Source organism: Trichoderma virens, assembly GCF_000170995.1.
Source record: "Trichoderma virens Gv29-8 chromosome Unknown TRIVIscaffold_92, whole genome shotgun sequence".
Classification (NCBI taxonomy): Eukaryota; Fungi; Ascomycota; class Sordariomycetes; order Hypocreales; family Hypocreaceae; genus Trichoderma; species Trichoderma virens.
Genome location: NW_014013657.1, coordinates 1,710,348 through 1,726,820, shown reverse-complemented (window position 1 = coordinate 1,726,820; position 16,473 = coordinate 1,710,348). Strand labels below are relative to the sequence as shown.

The window sequence follows — 16,473 nt, the reverse complement described above, 5'->3', positions numbered from 1 at the left end:
TTGAAACAGAGCATCGTAATGTGTCGAAACATGTTCTCCAGCTGTCGTCCCCTTACTCCACCTTCCGTCGCTTGCCTCTGGGGGCGGGGTCCATCTTTGGAGTGTAAGTGACGGTTCTCGTCACCACCTCACGGATGTGCCGTACACTTACCCGTGAGGACTTTTGCTTCTTCACTTCCCCTAGGCGAGCCTTGAGAGCGGCGTCCCAATCAAACACAGAATGGATAGATCGGGCGCTGAACGGGGAGCCAATGAGTCTTGAACTCAAGGGTGAGTCAAGATTGGAGATGGCAGGGCTAGGTGGCACCTTTAAGCTAGGAAAGCAATTTGCCCCGGTAGGAGGCGCGGACATGGGCAGCGGCGCCGTGAATGGAGTTGGAGGGACCGCCGTTGCTGACGCTGGCGATGAGGGTTTGCTGCTGGCAGCGCTGGAAACTGGGGATGGACGCTCATCTGTCGAAGACGTCTCCGACTTATCGCTCACGGCAGATGTCGGCGCAGAATCGGGAGAGATCTCGCCTGGTGCAAGAGCCGGCGAGTTGAGCGATAGAGCCTTGGAGAGGAAATCCGTATAAGCCAATGGCGGGCTAATAGGCGTCTTGATGTAGCTGGGATCAGGCTTATAGGCGAAAGTCAGAGCGGACTTGGGAGTGATCGTGCTTGCTGAGTGTATATCGGAGGGAAACGTGCTCGTCACTGGAGTGGAGAGCTTGCCCAGCTTAGGCCTGGCTGTGGCTGCGGGCATGATGGCGGTGATTGTTGAAAATGGCTGGCGGTTTGTAAACAAGATGATGTGCGATGCGCAAGTGTAAACTATGCGTGCGAGAGTCTGCGTGCGTGCTTGTGTGTGAGTGTGATTTCAGTTGTGGTTGTATTCCCCGGTAGCAGCGGTGCGTGGGTGGCAGTCGGTGATAGCCAGAGGCGTGCAATGTTGAAAGAGATGTGAGACGAGTAGCAGTCGCGGCAGCTTGTAAGCCTCGAGGCTTCAGAGCTTTAACCAGTGATGCCCTTCAAGCGAAGATACGCAACGAGATGAAGCCAGAGAAAAGTTTGGCGGGGGACGAAAGAAGGCAGGCCACGGCGGATTATATTGTGTTGGACCGTTGGACCGTTGGCAGTAGTAAGAGGCAGAAGCAGCGGATGGGGCGTGTTTCTAGGGAGGCGTGTTGGAGAGCGTCAGAGACAGCAGCACCCCCGGCCGACGAGGGGTTTGGCGGCAAAGGCGAGACTGGGTTTGGTTGTTTGAGAAGAGCCAGTCATACCAGAGCAGGCAGTGTAAGGCTCGGGCAGGGGCTGTGTTTTGGATATGCGCCGGTGGCCTGGATGGGGGGGCGTTGGAAATCCCTGCCGCTGGACGCCTATTGCAGGCTGCCAATGGTCAAGCGGATTGGACGACGACGCAAGAAGGATTTCCCAAGGGGGGGTGGGAGCAGGGGATGGAGTGGAAGACGGAGCGCGCGAGAAGGAAATTGGCTACAGTACGGCCTGAGGTTGTTGCTTGTGCCTGTACGGCGCACCCGGGCGGGTTGACGTCGGGGGATGCGCCGTGCCGTGAATGGGCTCTTTGGCGCCGAAACAAAACGAAACAGCGAATAGCGATGAATAGTCGAGGATGAAGGTGAAGGGATCGCGAAGAGGGATTGCGAAGAGGGGAGCGGGAAGAGGGAAACGGGAAGATTGACGGCGACTGGAAGAGGGAGAAACAAAAATCCAGGCGGCGAGGTGGGAGCCGCATGGATCTCCCTGGAAAGAGCGAGTGCCTCAGCACCTGCTGTTGGTGATGGCAATGGTGATGGCAGAGACCAGGCAAGCCAGGCTCCAAACCTTCTGAGGGAAGGGGGAACCAGAGGGGCGTTGGTCCTTAAAGCAGCGCGAGGCAGAGGGGTGTGCGCACCGGTACCTCGATGCTACCTTTCCGGTGCGGTGAGTAGCAGCGACTGGCCACTTCCCGAGAGGTACTGAACAAGTACAGACCGTCCACCGCTGGGGCGCTAAGAGATCCAGGCACTCTAAGGTGCTAATAAGGGCAGCGTTCAACGGCGGTTGGCTTCAATTTCTCGTGCAACAGTACTACTACCTGGAAAGAACATACTCTACTGTACTCGTACTCGCACACCCAAAGCTGAGATGGCTTGAGCACGACACGACACGACACGACACGACACGACAAAGGAGCCTCTACAAGAGCTGGGCATTCCGCTCGGCCGTGTCACCTCGCAAGGGAGGGAAAAAAGGCAACGAGAAGCTGAAGAAAAAGCAAAGACAAAAACGACAGGCCAGGCTGGTACAGTCAGGCAGTCCTAGAGTGCTACAGTCCTGCTACTACTAAGTGCTCGGGCTGAGGGGTGAGCCGTAGAGACACGAACTAACTGACGGCCTCGCAGGTCTTGTGGTTCAAGGGGAAGATCTCCGGGCGCTTCTGCTAGGCCGCTTTAGTCGTCGGGAGCGACTGTGATTCGACAGCCAAGTACGAAGCAAATGGGCGCCCAGCTGATTGGCCGGGCTCCCGGTTCGGTGCTAAGGGCGGCTTGAGAGAGAAAGGCGAGCGAAATCCATCACCACATCGCGCGAACTGGTCCCAGAAGCTTGGGATGGCCGAACGTTCCTAGCTCGCTGACAAGTCGCCGGTGCTATTGTGCTAGTGAGATGGAGATGATGGGACTGGATGGATCGGACCATGTTAAGCTTTCTCCCGGTCTGTGATTCAGGCCACTAGCTTCGGCCTCGAGCTCCCAGAAAACAGGTCACGATGGATAGTCCAGTTGTCGCTCTTTTCCCACTCGGCTGGCAGTACCGTTCGCGTGGTTCGCAACTTGGGGAGGGTCCGAAAACTGGGGGATGACGCGATTCTCTTGCCCTGTCCCAGAAAGTGATGCTTGCTTGGCCATGGAGATCAGAAGCGGAGCCAGAGGGCACACCCAGAACCGCGGTGATGTAGCGGTCGAGATATCAGCGGCGCTATTCTCAAGTCCCTGCCCGGCGCTGAATTCAGGGGACGATGAATACGGACAAGCAGGCGAGCGAGAATTGCCTGTGCACCTAGCAGGTCATCTGAGATTAATGAGAGCCAGAATAAGCAGCTGCCAAAGCAATAGGTGATAGAGGCCGTCCAATATTTGTCAATGCGCATCGCTGCCGTTTTCGTCTGGCAATATCTGGGGGTGGCTTGATCATTCAGCTAGGGTCTTGAGCGAGGATCACGACCCAGCAATGTCGTACAAAGCACAACTACTGAGGCAGACGACATGGACGTCCCAATACCAGACTCCAGCTTCATTTCCAATTAACCTTCTCCCAGCCTCCCCTCCTGACGCACGAAACCGACCAAGAGAAGCCGGCCCTCCCTGCAGTTTGGTTACATAAATATACGATGTAGCGTCTGGGGGCGCTTGTTGCCGTCCTTCTCGTCCATCGCATTCCAATCATGTTGCGATGAAATCTCAACGATCTGGCGCGACTTCTGGATGCATTCATGCGCGCGCATCAGCTACCATGCGGAGCACCACCTCGGGTCTTGGTTTCGAAATGCGATTCTCAGATCCCAGGCAGATTCAGTTTCGTTTGTTCCAGCGCCATTCACGAGCCTGTTCAGATTGAGCTCTGGCAACTCCCGGCGCTTAGTCACTGCTCGTCAAACCTGCACCCGCGATGGAACCGTAGCAACAGCCGCTGGCTGCATGTCGGGAGCAGACGCCGTACGAGGCCGGCCGGGCCATTGCCTCGAGTTATTCTCCAGGCTGCTTTCTGATTGATTGATCTCTGCAGATGGCCGCCAAAGCGACCCGGCTTGCTTTTGATAGGCCGCACACGAGCGCGCTTGTTCCAAGGCGCCAGCACAGCGCTGCTGTCATGCTTTTAATCCGGCCTCTGCTTCGTACTATTTCATGCGGCCGTTCAATGCGGCCAGTGGACGCTACAATGGATGGCAACCAGGGCATTTCGGTCCAGACACGATGCTTCGACCGGTTGAAGCTGCCACCGCTACTACACCCCAGTCTAAGCGCCGCCGCTCTGCATACATGCATGCATGCATGCATGAAAAGAAATGAGAGAAAAAAAATTAAGCCGCCAGGATCCTTCTCGCGCTTCATTGGCGTTATCCGCTAACGAAAGTAGGCGCATCAAAGACCCAGCAACCCAAATGGCGTTGAAACCATTCAATCTGCCTTGCGCCTCGTGCCTGAGACGTAGGAAACATGGCCGAGGTAACATTCCGGTGCTGCTCCCCAATTGTGTTACCTGATACAAAGCCAAAGCTGTGTTGCTCGCAGCTTCATTCAGATAGATGCGAAATCCAGCGTGGCCTCTCGGTCTTGGACTTGGAATCTGCCGTTGGTCGTCGACATGTCCGACCAACATGCATCATAAGCGGCTCCGCCAAAACACCATATTCAAACCGCATCTAGAAAAGCCGGTTTCGTGTGGATCTGCAAAGACCTATAACACGCAGCATCCCAAGCATTCATGCGGCTCTTCATGGTCCATGCACATTCAACCAGTTCGGCCTCGCCCTCGCCCTCGCCCTCGGGCATCGCTGCGTTGTTCGCCTTTGTCGAGACGGTGCATGCACTTCGCTCTGCAGTCTAAAATGAAGATGCAAGCCTCCATCCTTCTCGTCCATCCTCAGAGGAGCGGGCATCAATGCTATTCGCTCCACGAGGACCCCCCCTTTATCATATCCCATTCCTTCCCGCCATGCTCTATCCTCTAGTTGACGGCCACGACATCGTAGCAATATCCATTCTGGCCTAGGCTCATGGCGCGCCTAAGCCTGCGTAACACCACTACAGATATGAGTGGACGCCTTCTCCGTCAACCCATCCGCGTCATTCAGCTTCATGCTTCTCCCATGTCCGTCGGACATTGGCGTGAAAAATTACGTACAGAGGGTGTTGGCCCAGGGCCTTCGAGCTAACGGCCAGAGATCAACTCCCGGATTATGAGATATCGTACGTCGCCGCGTCGGCACATGATGAGGAGAAGACTCCGTCAACAGACGTATTTTTGATGAGTCTTGATACTCCATGGTACAATTCTGGCGAATACATTATGAAACCTAACATACTTAGGGATCCTGCCAACTAACAAAGAAGAGAAGAGAAAAAGAAAAGAAAAACGAACACAGACCACCCCTTTGCCATAACCATGGATCTCCCTGTCGTTGATGGTTGCGCCAGAAGTAGACGAGTTGTGTTGGATAAACCAAACCACCTCTAGCGAAGCGTTCGACCCTTGCAGCAAGTAGGGACTCATCTTTTCGGCCTAACGATGTCGGTGAATCGTTTGCACCAACGTGGCTAGGCCACGGACCTTCAGGGCATCCATGGTGTTTTCTTACTCTGTTCACCCTCCTGTCCGCTGTGTCCTGTCTCCTCTTCACGGTCTTACTCTTACCCGGCCGCGACCACTTAGCCATTGAGAAGTCGCCGTGGCACATCAGGGTGTGAAAACGTATAAACTGGGCCTCCTATGGGGCGTCACCATGCATGTTACCTATAGGAAAGCTTTTGAAAGGTCCGTTGGCTCTCATGGAGAGGCTCGAGCATGGATGTTTTTCTCGTCAATTCGTGTCTCCTAACAACATCAATCCGCACAACAGCATTCCTTCAGCGGCTATGAATCTGATTGAACAATCTCGGCGTCAATGTTGCATGAAGTTTTGTTAATATCCTCTAGGCCGAGCAGTTGAGGTGTCAGTAAACGCTAAGCAGCCTAAATAGACTCACCCCTCCATCACGAGGATGTGAGGCATCGCCTGAGACATTCTCGACGGCGCATAAGTGCCTACTCGGGCATGTGGCAAATTCTTACTTTGATTGCTGAAGAAGAGGGGATGAAATCCTTTGGTTTACACCGCTCTTTGAGCTCGGAGTTGGATTTACTGCACCACATGTCAAATGTGTGAAATGTGATGAGTAGATGAGTTTTACTGATGCCCAGAGTTGGATATGATATGTGCTTGGATGTTTGAACCTCTCCGGCCCCCAAGTAATTGAGTGTCACTGTCCAACTGAGGCTGATCCAAGGAGGCGTACATCGGCGTTCCAGGAGAATAGAAAATAGAGAGGGGAGAGTGAGAGGCAGCGTGTGAGACAAGGGGGTAGGATATCGTATTGCCAGCAAGAGATGGACAAAGCCAAAACACAGCGAGTGCTATCAAGGTGACATTTTCTTCGTATCTGGGCAGTATCTTCATGTTTGTCATACATTGAAAGGGAAATAGCGTCAACATATTTCTCTATTAATAGTAATTTGTCTCAATGTCGAGCTAACAGGTCCATGTGAGTTCCATGATCTGGCCCGTCTTGGGGGCGGAGACTGTGCCACATGATATCCTCCAGCTCCCTTACATAGCCCGTAGTGCATGTATCTACTTCATGCTGGAAAGGCTGCTTTGGTGCCAGGTAGGCGCTAGGTACCAGTACATGTGCAGTCCGATGGTATTGTATTTCAGTTACGGGAACAGAAGCACCCCCCCTATTCACTCATCTCATCCGCTCAGTGCCACTGCTTCATCATACATTAAGCAAAGCACCTGTGGGTATCAAGAGTTGTTGAGAGGGAAGCACTCTAGAATATATGACTTGTACCGTGTTACTTTAGAGGGATGGTTCATTTTGTCGGTTTGCCGAGTTCGTGGTGTCATATTAGTAGGACCTTGCCAAACGTGTAAGCTGAGACAGACTCACAAACACTTACGCTACCATATGAAACATTCTACAATCCAACTTTGCCAGCAGGAGAAGGTCAAAAGAATTTACTTGTGTCATTCAAGAGGGGGGGGAGGAGATGTGGTTTCGTTATCGTCGTCATTCACTCAGGAGGCGTGCTATGTCGGGAGTAAGAAGCTTGGTTGTTGTCAGTACTACATATCGCGCTACCATTCGAGCTTTAGGAGTAACGAGCACACAGTTGAGAATACTATACCAATGTTGGATTCTCACATGATGGGGGTTTTTTTTTATGTTACCTGGATCTAAAGGAAGAGTCGCGGATGCTCTCGATGGAGTAACCATGAGGTGAGACATTTCGACTGCAATTTACGAGATGGTTTGAGGTACTCATATATGTGATTTGGAGTTTTTTGTTGAAGGATATCAATGCCCCTCTTTATAATCATGCACGCTGAATTACCATAGTCTTCATCTCTGTGGATATTTCATTTCCATTCTCCGTCGCAGCTGCAATCATGCATCTCTGGAAGCCACTTGCTTTCTTGGTGGCGATGGCTATGCCAATCATGTCTGAAACAAATGTAAGTTCTATATCTATGCCTTTTGCACTGTAATATTTGCAACTACAGCTGCTAACAAGATGTTAGGTATGGCTGTACGGCTTACCCAATTACCAGGGGGCCGTCTACGAATACGATGGCAGTCAATATGGATGCAAAACAGTTGGTGAAGGAGTGTACGTGCTGTGCTCTTTGACATATTTTTACAAGAAGAGGAATTGACCAAAGGGAAGGTATGCGAATGTACAGTCGGTAAAGATTGTGCATTTTGAACCATATCCTTGTTTTGTTTGTTCCTTATTCTAGTAAGTTGCCTTTCTTCCGGTGCATATACATCTCGCGGTTCCTCTCTTGGCTATGCTAACTCTATATGATCCCCAAGCACCAACGATTGCCAGCTGGCATCGAAGCTATTTAATATTTCTGCAGATGGCCGAGATTTACCTCTTGCGCCCAATTTCGGTGTCCGTTCGATCGAGTGTGAAACCTGGGAGCCATAAACCAAGAGATATTAGAGCAAGCGGGAAGGTGATTCATTAAGGATTCGATTGTTTCTCTTCAGTTTCACCCCATTAGTTTTTCATCATTGGTACACATTCTGAAAATCTGTATGGTTCTCCTGCCTCCTACGGACAAGGCCATCTCGGGGTTGTGAGTGTCTTGCCGCCTCCTCTCATTTATTGGCCTAAATTGAGGCTGAATAAGTTGTAATGTTGATTACATGATCAATCAATTAAGCTCGACAACAAGGTGAAAGGGGCTGATTTAGAGCAACCAACGCGCATAAGCTACACACGGCAGTCGGGGACCCTTGAACGCGGGAAGTAGTCAATGTGGTGGTAGCATTACGGAGCCCTCCATGTTGCTACAGCCATTGAGATGATTGCAAGGCGCGTGGGATCACGTTGACAAACACCAATCGGAATACATGAGCGATCAGCGGACGGGGATGGTGGAGATGAGATCATATATACGGAGTAGAGTGAAGGGTTGTTGTGATGAGAGTGCATGTGAAATACATACACCAGGCTTTGGGTGGTACTCGGATCTGTTTTGTTCACCTTGCGCGTGTAAATTCCAATATACGGGGACGTTTTCATTGTGAATACGGGACATTTTCACTGCTCCTCATAACCTGGACCGTCTGAGTACGAATATTCCATTTCTCTTCGGTGGACTGCTGGTGAGGTAGTGATCAGCGTCTCTTGTCTGCGCTTTCGTCACCGAGCCTACCCTGCAATACATCTCAGCCCTGGGTCAATAGCATTGCTTGTACCCTGTACTCGTACTTGGATGTCTTGGAATCTGCATGTTTAGGTCCTGCCCGGATGCGCCACCATGCGAGGGTCATACCAGTTGACCAGGTATAGGCAGACAAGCTGGCAAGCTGGACATGAGAGTTGGACTGATGCAGCATCCATGTCAGGTGATGCAATGTACCAGGTCCAGCCCTTCGGAGGATGCGAAATGACCACAAGTATTGGTCATCGCCTATAGTTAATCCATCCTTACCTATAGTATATTATACCCAAGGTACTGTATTGCGCTTGTACTCGTATGTCGTTCGTAATATAGACTTTGATTCGGTACGATACGAGTTATGCTCTGATGTGTATTCGTATACGAGATGGTTTACATGATGTCGTGGGCACTAAATCTGGGCATTACGAGTACTCGAACTCGAACTCCGATAAACACGCAAATAGACTGGGCACAAGCAAACGGCAAACAAACGCAATTGGCCCTGGTTATCGCCGGGACCGAGGGCCAAAACAGGGCCATAAGCCGAAATCCTACAGCCCCCAGTGTCCACTCAAGCGGGCCAAAAATGCCGCCCTCGAATTTTAGCCACTCAGCTGGGCTGTACCGTACGATGGGCCTCATGATTTGCTGCCTGGTCACACGGACGGCCCCCACTGATTCGATAAAAAAGACAAACAAGAAACAACCTACCAAGGGTGAATACGTAAGACGGCTTTTCGCCCAACGATTGGAGAAGAAAATAAAAAATAAAATAAAATTAAAATAAAAAATAAAAAATTCACCAAAAATAAAATTGGGCATCTTGACCAAACGCCTCTGTGACAAGGAATCGCGGCCTTGTTTTAGACCCTGTCCTGTGTGACTCCGAGATTGGTTGACTGGCCTTGTGGGCTCTGTCACATCCACTGAAATTGCTGAAATGGCCCTGCGAGGATAGAATGCGACATCATCACAAGGTACTGTCAAAACGAGGCTGCAGATGCCGCCGAAATGGCCCTCCAACAGCGCCAAGCATGAGCGCCTGGCAACTTGTTGTGCTTCATTGGGCACACCGACTTTTGGGCCAGAATCTGGGAGCAAAACTTGTTTTTTCAGGCGCGTTTTCGTCACACCCAAGGGCCTTTCGTCGCATCACGTGCCCGCTGACATTGCGTTGTGCTGCTCTATTTTGTTTTGTTCTGCCATTGCTCTTTGTACCAGGCCTACGTACTATGTACCTGTACATGCTCTCGGGCGAGTAGACTTCAGTGCTATACTGCAAGCCTCAAAAAAAGGGTCATGGCCCAAAACACAATGCACGCCACATTCTTGTTGCTGTTTGTTGCCTGACATGCACAGTAGCGGGTTGAAGCCATCATGCCTTATCTCACCTATCAAACAGCTGTAAACAAAGGATGCTCTCTCTTTGCAGCCTGGCCATCTGCATGGATACCTAGGCGATAGGCACAGGCACCCTAGGACTATTGCTCAACAGTATTCGTACCCGGAGCCTCATCGCCCTCGTGGTTCGCGGCTGTTTGACTTATATTGGCCGTGTCTTGTTGTTTTCCTTTTTTTCAGCCGCACTTACGAGATGCATTTTGCGCCCGCTTGCGTTGCCCCCTTGTTGTCACCGCTTATTTTCCCCAAGTGTATCCAATACGCAGTGAGTTTGGCACACTGCACGGCACGCAGTAGGGAGATGCAGGTATAGAGTACTTGCATTGGCATGCCCTGATAAGACGCTGGCCGGTTTCAATCACTTCGTCTCCACGGAGCCTTTTCGTAAATAAGACATGCCACAAGACGTAGGTAATGTCCGAGCCATCCTTTATTGATGGGCGCGAAACGACCTGGGGGCCTGATTCATGTCCCCAGCAGGGCTGGAAGTCCGGGGGGGATGGATGGATATGGATTGACAGCTCACACGGAGCGCCCAAACCAGCCGCGCGAGAGAAGGGAAGACGATCTTTCCGAAGGCGGGGGAGATGAGAGAGGATGCTGCTCCGACAGATGGTGAGCATGGGCAGCTCTAGCTATATCCGTGGGATGCTAGCAGCCCCCATGCCCATGGAAATGGGGGTCTCTGTTTGCTCCCACGATGCCGCGTCTGGGCTTGACATGATGTGGTGTTGTTATCTATCATTCGTGCCGTGAGGTACATAAGATGGGTGGCAATTCAGCACCCGTGCGGCAGAGCGGAACGACGGGAAGAAGCGGAAACAGAGAGCCTTCTTTGACGAAGACGAGGTCCGAATATAGAACTCGTACTCGAAACACAGGAGTCGAGAAAGGCTTGTGCGTGCATGCAGTAATACCGAAGGTACCTAGTGGTATCACTTCGTGCCAGACAGAGCTGCCAAACACCCGCTGCTATTGGGTACCAACGACGGACGACCTAAGGCTCCCAAGGCAGGGTATCTTGGGCAGGACGCACACAAGGATTACATTTCCTCTAATAGACTTTATCAATGCTTTCGACGTGCATGGGCAGGGGAGACAACATGACGCCGGGCTGCAGATGACCGCTGCAACGGCATGAGACCTGCTAAAGATTCGTAGTGCTACAAGTGCCCTGTACGAAGCATCCAGTAAAAACACGTGCCTCGTCTCAACACGGCATGGGCCAAGGTTTGCTCTAAATCGAGGTACTGGTACCTGCTAAGGCACTGAGCGGCGTCTTGTCCTCGGGTACAAGGTTTCAGTACGAGTATACATACGTGCCGTGGTGCTCGTACTGGTTACCCACGCCGCGATCAATGATACAAACAAGCCCCCAGCATCGTCCGGCAGTGGCAAGGTCATGACGGTCGGGCTCAGGTTCCCAGTACGAGCGGCTCCGTGCCGAAGCGGACAACGGGTTGGGTCAACAACAGGGCAAAAGCATCGCAGAGCGCTAGCAGGCATCAAACAACAGGCGAAAGGAAAAAATGATGAAAAAAAAAAGAGCGCCACACTGGCCCGTGCGTCGTCGCATGGACCGCCGGCCAATCACAGCGCAGGCGCCAACAGCCAGCCACCAGCAAGGCCCCACCCTAGGGCTGAATCAGCCAGTCACAAGTGTTAAAAGACACCTGGCCCCCCGCCCCTCAAATCATATCTTCGCATTTTCCCTCGTCCTCTTTCGCGAGCCTTGCCATCTTCCCTCAACCAATCAATCCGCCGTTGCGCGCCCTGCCGCCCTGCCCTGTCCAACGAACGAGCAGCGCAAAAGCAAGCCCGACCAAAGGGCAAAAAAAGGGCCCTTCCCGCGCTCACGCGTGCAATCAGATTCGTCCGCAAGGGAACAAACGAAACACTTGCTCTGCGTCGCTGGCCATTCACAGCGACTCGACTATCTCGTCCCGATCCGCTTGTCCAAGCCGCGCGCCAGTGAGCGCAAACCTTGAGCCACGCCGGTTCCGGTTTTTTCTGACGAGAGCACACAGCACACCTCGTCCGGTGCCTTGCGCGCTTGCTTGCTTGCTTTGCCTGCTGCGACGTCAGCGCCTGAAAGGATCTGAAGCTGCAGCTGTTTGGACGTTGCCAGTTCACAGCAGCTATTTTTGTCGCCCAGAGCATCGCTTTACACGGCTCTTTACCAGCCCCCCAAGACCTGTCATTTTTCTCTCATTGCATTGCATTGCATTGCGTTGAATATTGTCTGGCGTATTTGTTATACTATTTTTTTTTCTTTGGCTCTTCTCGACTCCGCTGCCCTCGGAATTTCGGAGCCCCTCAGTCTCGGCGCAGTGCCACAGCTCCCAAAGCAGAAGCGCATCGCATCCAAAGGCATCAATAGCTTCCTCTTCCCCCCACTCTATCGCGGTTCGCTGCGACGTCAGCATTCAACGGCTGCTGCTTTGCCAGAATCAGCCCGAAACAAGGCGCGCACAGGCACCCAGGGCTCACCTAAAAATTCAGCCTGCCCGCCAGCAAATCAGCTTCCCGCACTGGCGTAGCTCTTCATCATCGATATCGCAAGCTCGCAACGCCAGAGGCCTATCATCGTCGCCAGCCTCAACCTCGCTCTCTCCATTGGCGCAACACGCCATCAGGTGACAGCGCGCATCTGCAGTGCCCATTTCTCAATTATCCGAGCCTTCAATCAGAGCTCTGCACGCCTCTGTCGATTCCCAAAAGCTGGGAATAGGCCCAACGCAAATCACCGCCAGGTACCTCATACCTTGTCTGTACGCGCCCTCGTTGTGGCTGCGTATAAGAGGTACGTAGTATTTCTTTCGTTTCTTTTTCTTTTTTATTCCCTTGATGCCGTCATGGTCAATCTCCGTCACCCCGGCTCTTCTCTACCTGCTCTATTCATCTATTCAAGGCCCTTGTTTTCTCTTTTCGGCCGCACGACTCGCCCTGTTGGGATTGGAGCTGCTTTGCTTGTTGCGTTGCTTTTGCCTTGCGTTGCTTTGCCCTGCCTTTTGTACTGGTCCCCCGTCTTTGTTGCATTGCTTTCATGAGCATCTCCCCTCTTTTTTAATACCCTTCGGTTCTTTTTGTTTGTTTCTTTATTCGTATTACATCCTTTCAAGGCATATACGAGACATTGCCTCTCACTCTTCTATTTACACCGACTCTTCCTACCTGCTCAGCCCAGCTCAGCCCAGCCCAGTCCACCGAGTCTCACAGCCCATATTCTCACAGCCTCTTTTTTTTTTCGTTTTCACCCTGACAGCTGTTACATCACCTTCACCCTTGCTGGGCTGAGTACGTTCGGCCAACTTTTCCTTGCCTCTCTTGTACCCTCTGCCCCCAAATCTGCCCTGTCGTCACCTGTTGAATCGAGCTCCGCAACACGTCCGTTTGGGTGCGCTAGAAGACTCGAGTTTTACCTGCCCGATTGCCTCACTCGCCTCCCTCGTCCCGTCCCTCCCTCCCACACACGATTGCCAACCTCGGCCAAAAGGTCGTTTTCTCTGACCGGACACGGCCAACACTCACCACCAGCCTGATCCCCCACCTCATGGCGTGTCTTAGTCTCCATGCCCAACTCTCCGCTTTGCCATTCGGATGAGACAATCTAAATCCCTTGGCTCTGAGGCCTCGAGAGCCCTTTTCCTGCCGTCCTCAAGCGTGCACACTGCATCGCATTAGGAGATGTGAATCTCATGCCGCTTATCTGGATCGGCACGGTCTCGTCGGCCTCCCCTCGACGGCGCCGGCTTGGGCTCTCATTTGTCTCTGCCAAACTTGTGTGCCGACGTGTCGGCAACAGTTGGGGGCTTTGTTGTGGGCTCCGTTGGCCTGGGTGGATCTGGCTGCATATTCCGTCATGCATGAGCTACAACTATGCCAACGCATCACAAGTGTGGCTCCCTGGTGCTGGTGGCTCGCACCCCTGTCCCATCCTTGCCTGGATACCTCTGGCCGTCTCACCATTCGCAGCGTCTCGCCTATATACAACTGAGCTAACGCCTGTGGTTGGATAGATCTTTGTTAATCCTCGATTGAGAAGTTCTGGGGAAGTGGAAAAGGCGACTGCTCTGTTTCGTCCACTGCTCTCCATCCCGTACCTTGTCGCAACGACTTGGGAGTAAGAACAAGACCTCTCTCTCTCTCATTCTTCACGTGGCTGCTTCTCGCCCGGCGACTCAGCCACCCTCCACTCTGCCCCGCGGCTACATCTTTGCCTGCAGACGCCTTGCGGCTTTATGAGCCACGTACTTGGCACCATCCCACCAACCTGCCAGCTCACCAACGCATGTCTGGTAAACTTGGGTGCCTGAACATTGCACGCTTCTCTTGCGATTACCCAAGCATCGAATCGCCAGCTTCCCTGCCAGACGTGCCCAACCTATACCTAAGCGGCCGGCGCGCATTTTAAACCTCTTCCAATACAGAAATTAAGGGAAAACAAAAAAACGAAGAAAATCAAAACGAACTATTTTCCTAGCACGATTTTTTTTATTAGTTCTTTCATCTTCGGCTATTCGTCATTGGGCTTTTCGCGGTCCTCGTTGTAAGCAGTCGTCTAACGTTGCGCTGTTGATATTATTCGTCCCGGATCTCCTAGCTTCAAGTTTCGGACTTGTGATAGGGCGAACCGCGATAGCGCCACCCCACATTTTGGCTCGCGACATCTTCGCGACACCAGCTTTGGTCCTTGTCCTTCTTGGAGGATGATGGAATACGCGCAATATCCACAACAGCAACACAATTCTCACGCAGGTTACGCGAACACTGCCGCCGGCGCAAGTATCACCTCGCCCACAAGCCACGGCATCACCCAGCACGCAGTGCAATCCCCCATTATCGCATCGCAACAACAACAATCACAACACCAGCCCGGTCAGGCTCCAGCTCACGGCATGTATCAACCACAGTATGGCGTGCCTCAACCCAGCATGCAGCCGGTTCCCTATGGCATGCCCGGCATCCAGGCTGCCGCAATGGCCGCCACGGCCGCCGCATCGGGATCCAGCTACCCTTACATGCACCCTGATCCGAGCATGCCTCATACGTCCCCGCGAATGCCCAATGCTAAGAAAGATGGCCGGCCGTCTCCTCGCATGAACAGCATTTCTCAGATCCCCGGCCGCCGTATGAGCCAAGTCACCAGCCCGGGTGTACCGAGCGCCCCGGGCATGATGAGCCACGGCGGACCCCGGCCCCCGCCCATGCCTCCCGCCCCTGCCATGCAGCACCCACAATCTCCCGAGATGCCTGCTGGCGCTGTCGAAGAATCCCCCCTATATGTCAATGCGAAGCAGTTCCACCGAATCCTCAAGCGACGCGTCGCCCGCCAGCGCCTCGAAGAGCAGCTGAGGCTGACTTCCAAGGGACGAAAGCCGTACCTCCACGAGTCTAGACACAACCATGCAATGCGCCGACCTCGTGGACCCGGCGGTCGCTTCTTGACCGCCGAAGAGGTGGCCGCTATGGAATCCAAGGGAGGGCTAGATGGCGAGGGCAAGAGCACGGACGATGTCTCACCCTCAAAGTCCTCTGAAGCTTCAAGTGGGAAGCGCAAGTCGGAATCTGGACCCTCAACTTCGAGCAAGAAGCCCAAAACGCAAACTGAAAGTGCCGAAGGGAACCCAGAAGACGACAGTTAATAACTGATTTTGTCTTTTCTGCTTCTCTTTCACTCTTTTTTTAAAGAGTATGCTCCAATACCTTGGACGGTGCAAATGGGCATTCTCTTTTTCTTTCTTTCTCTTTACTATAATGAGGACATGATGACAGGGACTTTGAAGACGGATGCGTCTTTGCTATCATTCTCAGTTGAGGCATCGAATGGGATGGGGAGTTTTCTTTGATGGTTTTTTTTTTATAACGGCCGACAAATGGTATGTGATCTCAGAATATTCTCCGATTCGAGAGACTCAGCATATCCCGCCGTCTACATAGGCTCTTCCGCTCCATTATTCGGTAACCTTGAAACTGATAATGTTGAAGACGGATCTACCTTGATCTGGCTATGAGCTGAGTCTCGCCACGGTTGGATATGAGACTCCAGACGGCTGAAAGGGGGGAACTGGTTGGGCGGGCAGAATGCATGGATGACTCGACACGATGGATACCCCTTATTGTTTTCTTCTTGCCACACACTTTTTTTTCTTATGTTTATTGACTTTCTCTACTCACAACGGAATGTTCGAAAGAGTTGAACCTTTGGAGGAATTTGGTCTGGCTACCATGGAGATGCATTAAGGCAATATAGCATTTTTCTTCTTCTTCTTTTACTTTTTTTACTTTTTCTCTTTTCTCCTTTTTATTCTTTCCCTTTTTATTCTTTTCTTCTTTCTTTTTTTTTTTGCATCAGCTGGTATAAAATAACCGACAAAGCATAAAAAAAGAGAATGGGACAGGGAAACAAAGAAGCAATTTAAAAAACAGGACTAGGCTGTGTGCAGGACACAGATAGACATCAGCATTGTTTGAACAACAAAGGAGAAGTGTCTGGACACTTGGAGAAGGGGGTGACGAAAGATTACGTAGTTTGTGGATATAGAGGTGAAGGTGTCGTCCGTCACCGGATATGACCAGGGCTTTCCTAGCTTTCA

The 16,473-nt window shown here is 52.1% G+C and overlaps 3 protein-coding genes across 3 annotated transcripts; 2 read left to right on the top strand and 1 right to left on the bottom strand.

The window, feature by feature from the left end:
- Window positions 1-52: 52 nt before the first annotated feature.
- TRIVIDRAFT_38063 (uncharacterized protein) lies at window positions 53-745 on the bottom strand (the record flags this gene model as incomplete). The annotated part of the gene is made up of 1 exon (XM_014094457.1): window positions 53-745. The coding sequence occupies one exon, from the start codon at window positions 743-745 to the stop codon at window positions 53-55; it is 693 nt and encodes a 230-aa protein (XP_013949932.1).
- Window positions 746-7,240: 6,495 nt separating this feature from the next.
- Window positions 7,241-7,734, top strand: TRIVIDRAFT_228765 (uncharacterized protein; the record flags this gene model as incomplete). Its single annotated transcript, XM_014094456.1, has 3 exons — window positions 7,241-7,255; window positions 7,322-7,410; window positions 7,617-7,734. The coding sequence occupies 3 exons, from the start codon at window positions 7,241-7,243 to the stop codon at window positions 7,732-7,734; spliced, it is 222 nt and encodes a 73-aa protein (XP_013949931.1).
- A 6,852-nt stretch (window positions 7,735-14,586) lies between these two features.
- On the top strand, window positions 14,587-15,686 carry TRIVIDRAFT_175433 (uncharacterized protein; the record flags this gene model as incomplete). The annotated part of the gene is made up of 1 exon (XM_014094455.1): window positions 14,587-15,686. The coding sequence occupies one exon, from the start codon at window positions 14,587-14,589 to the stop codon at window positions 15,520-15,522; it is 936 nt and encodes a 311-aa protein (XP_013949930.1).
- Window positions 15,687-16,473: the final 787 nt, after the last annotated feature.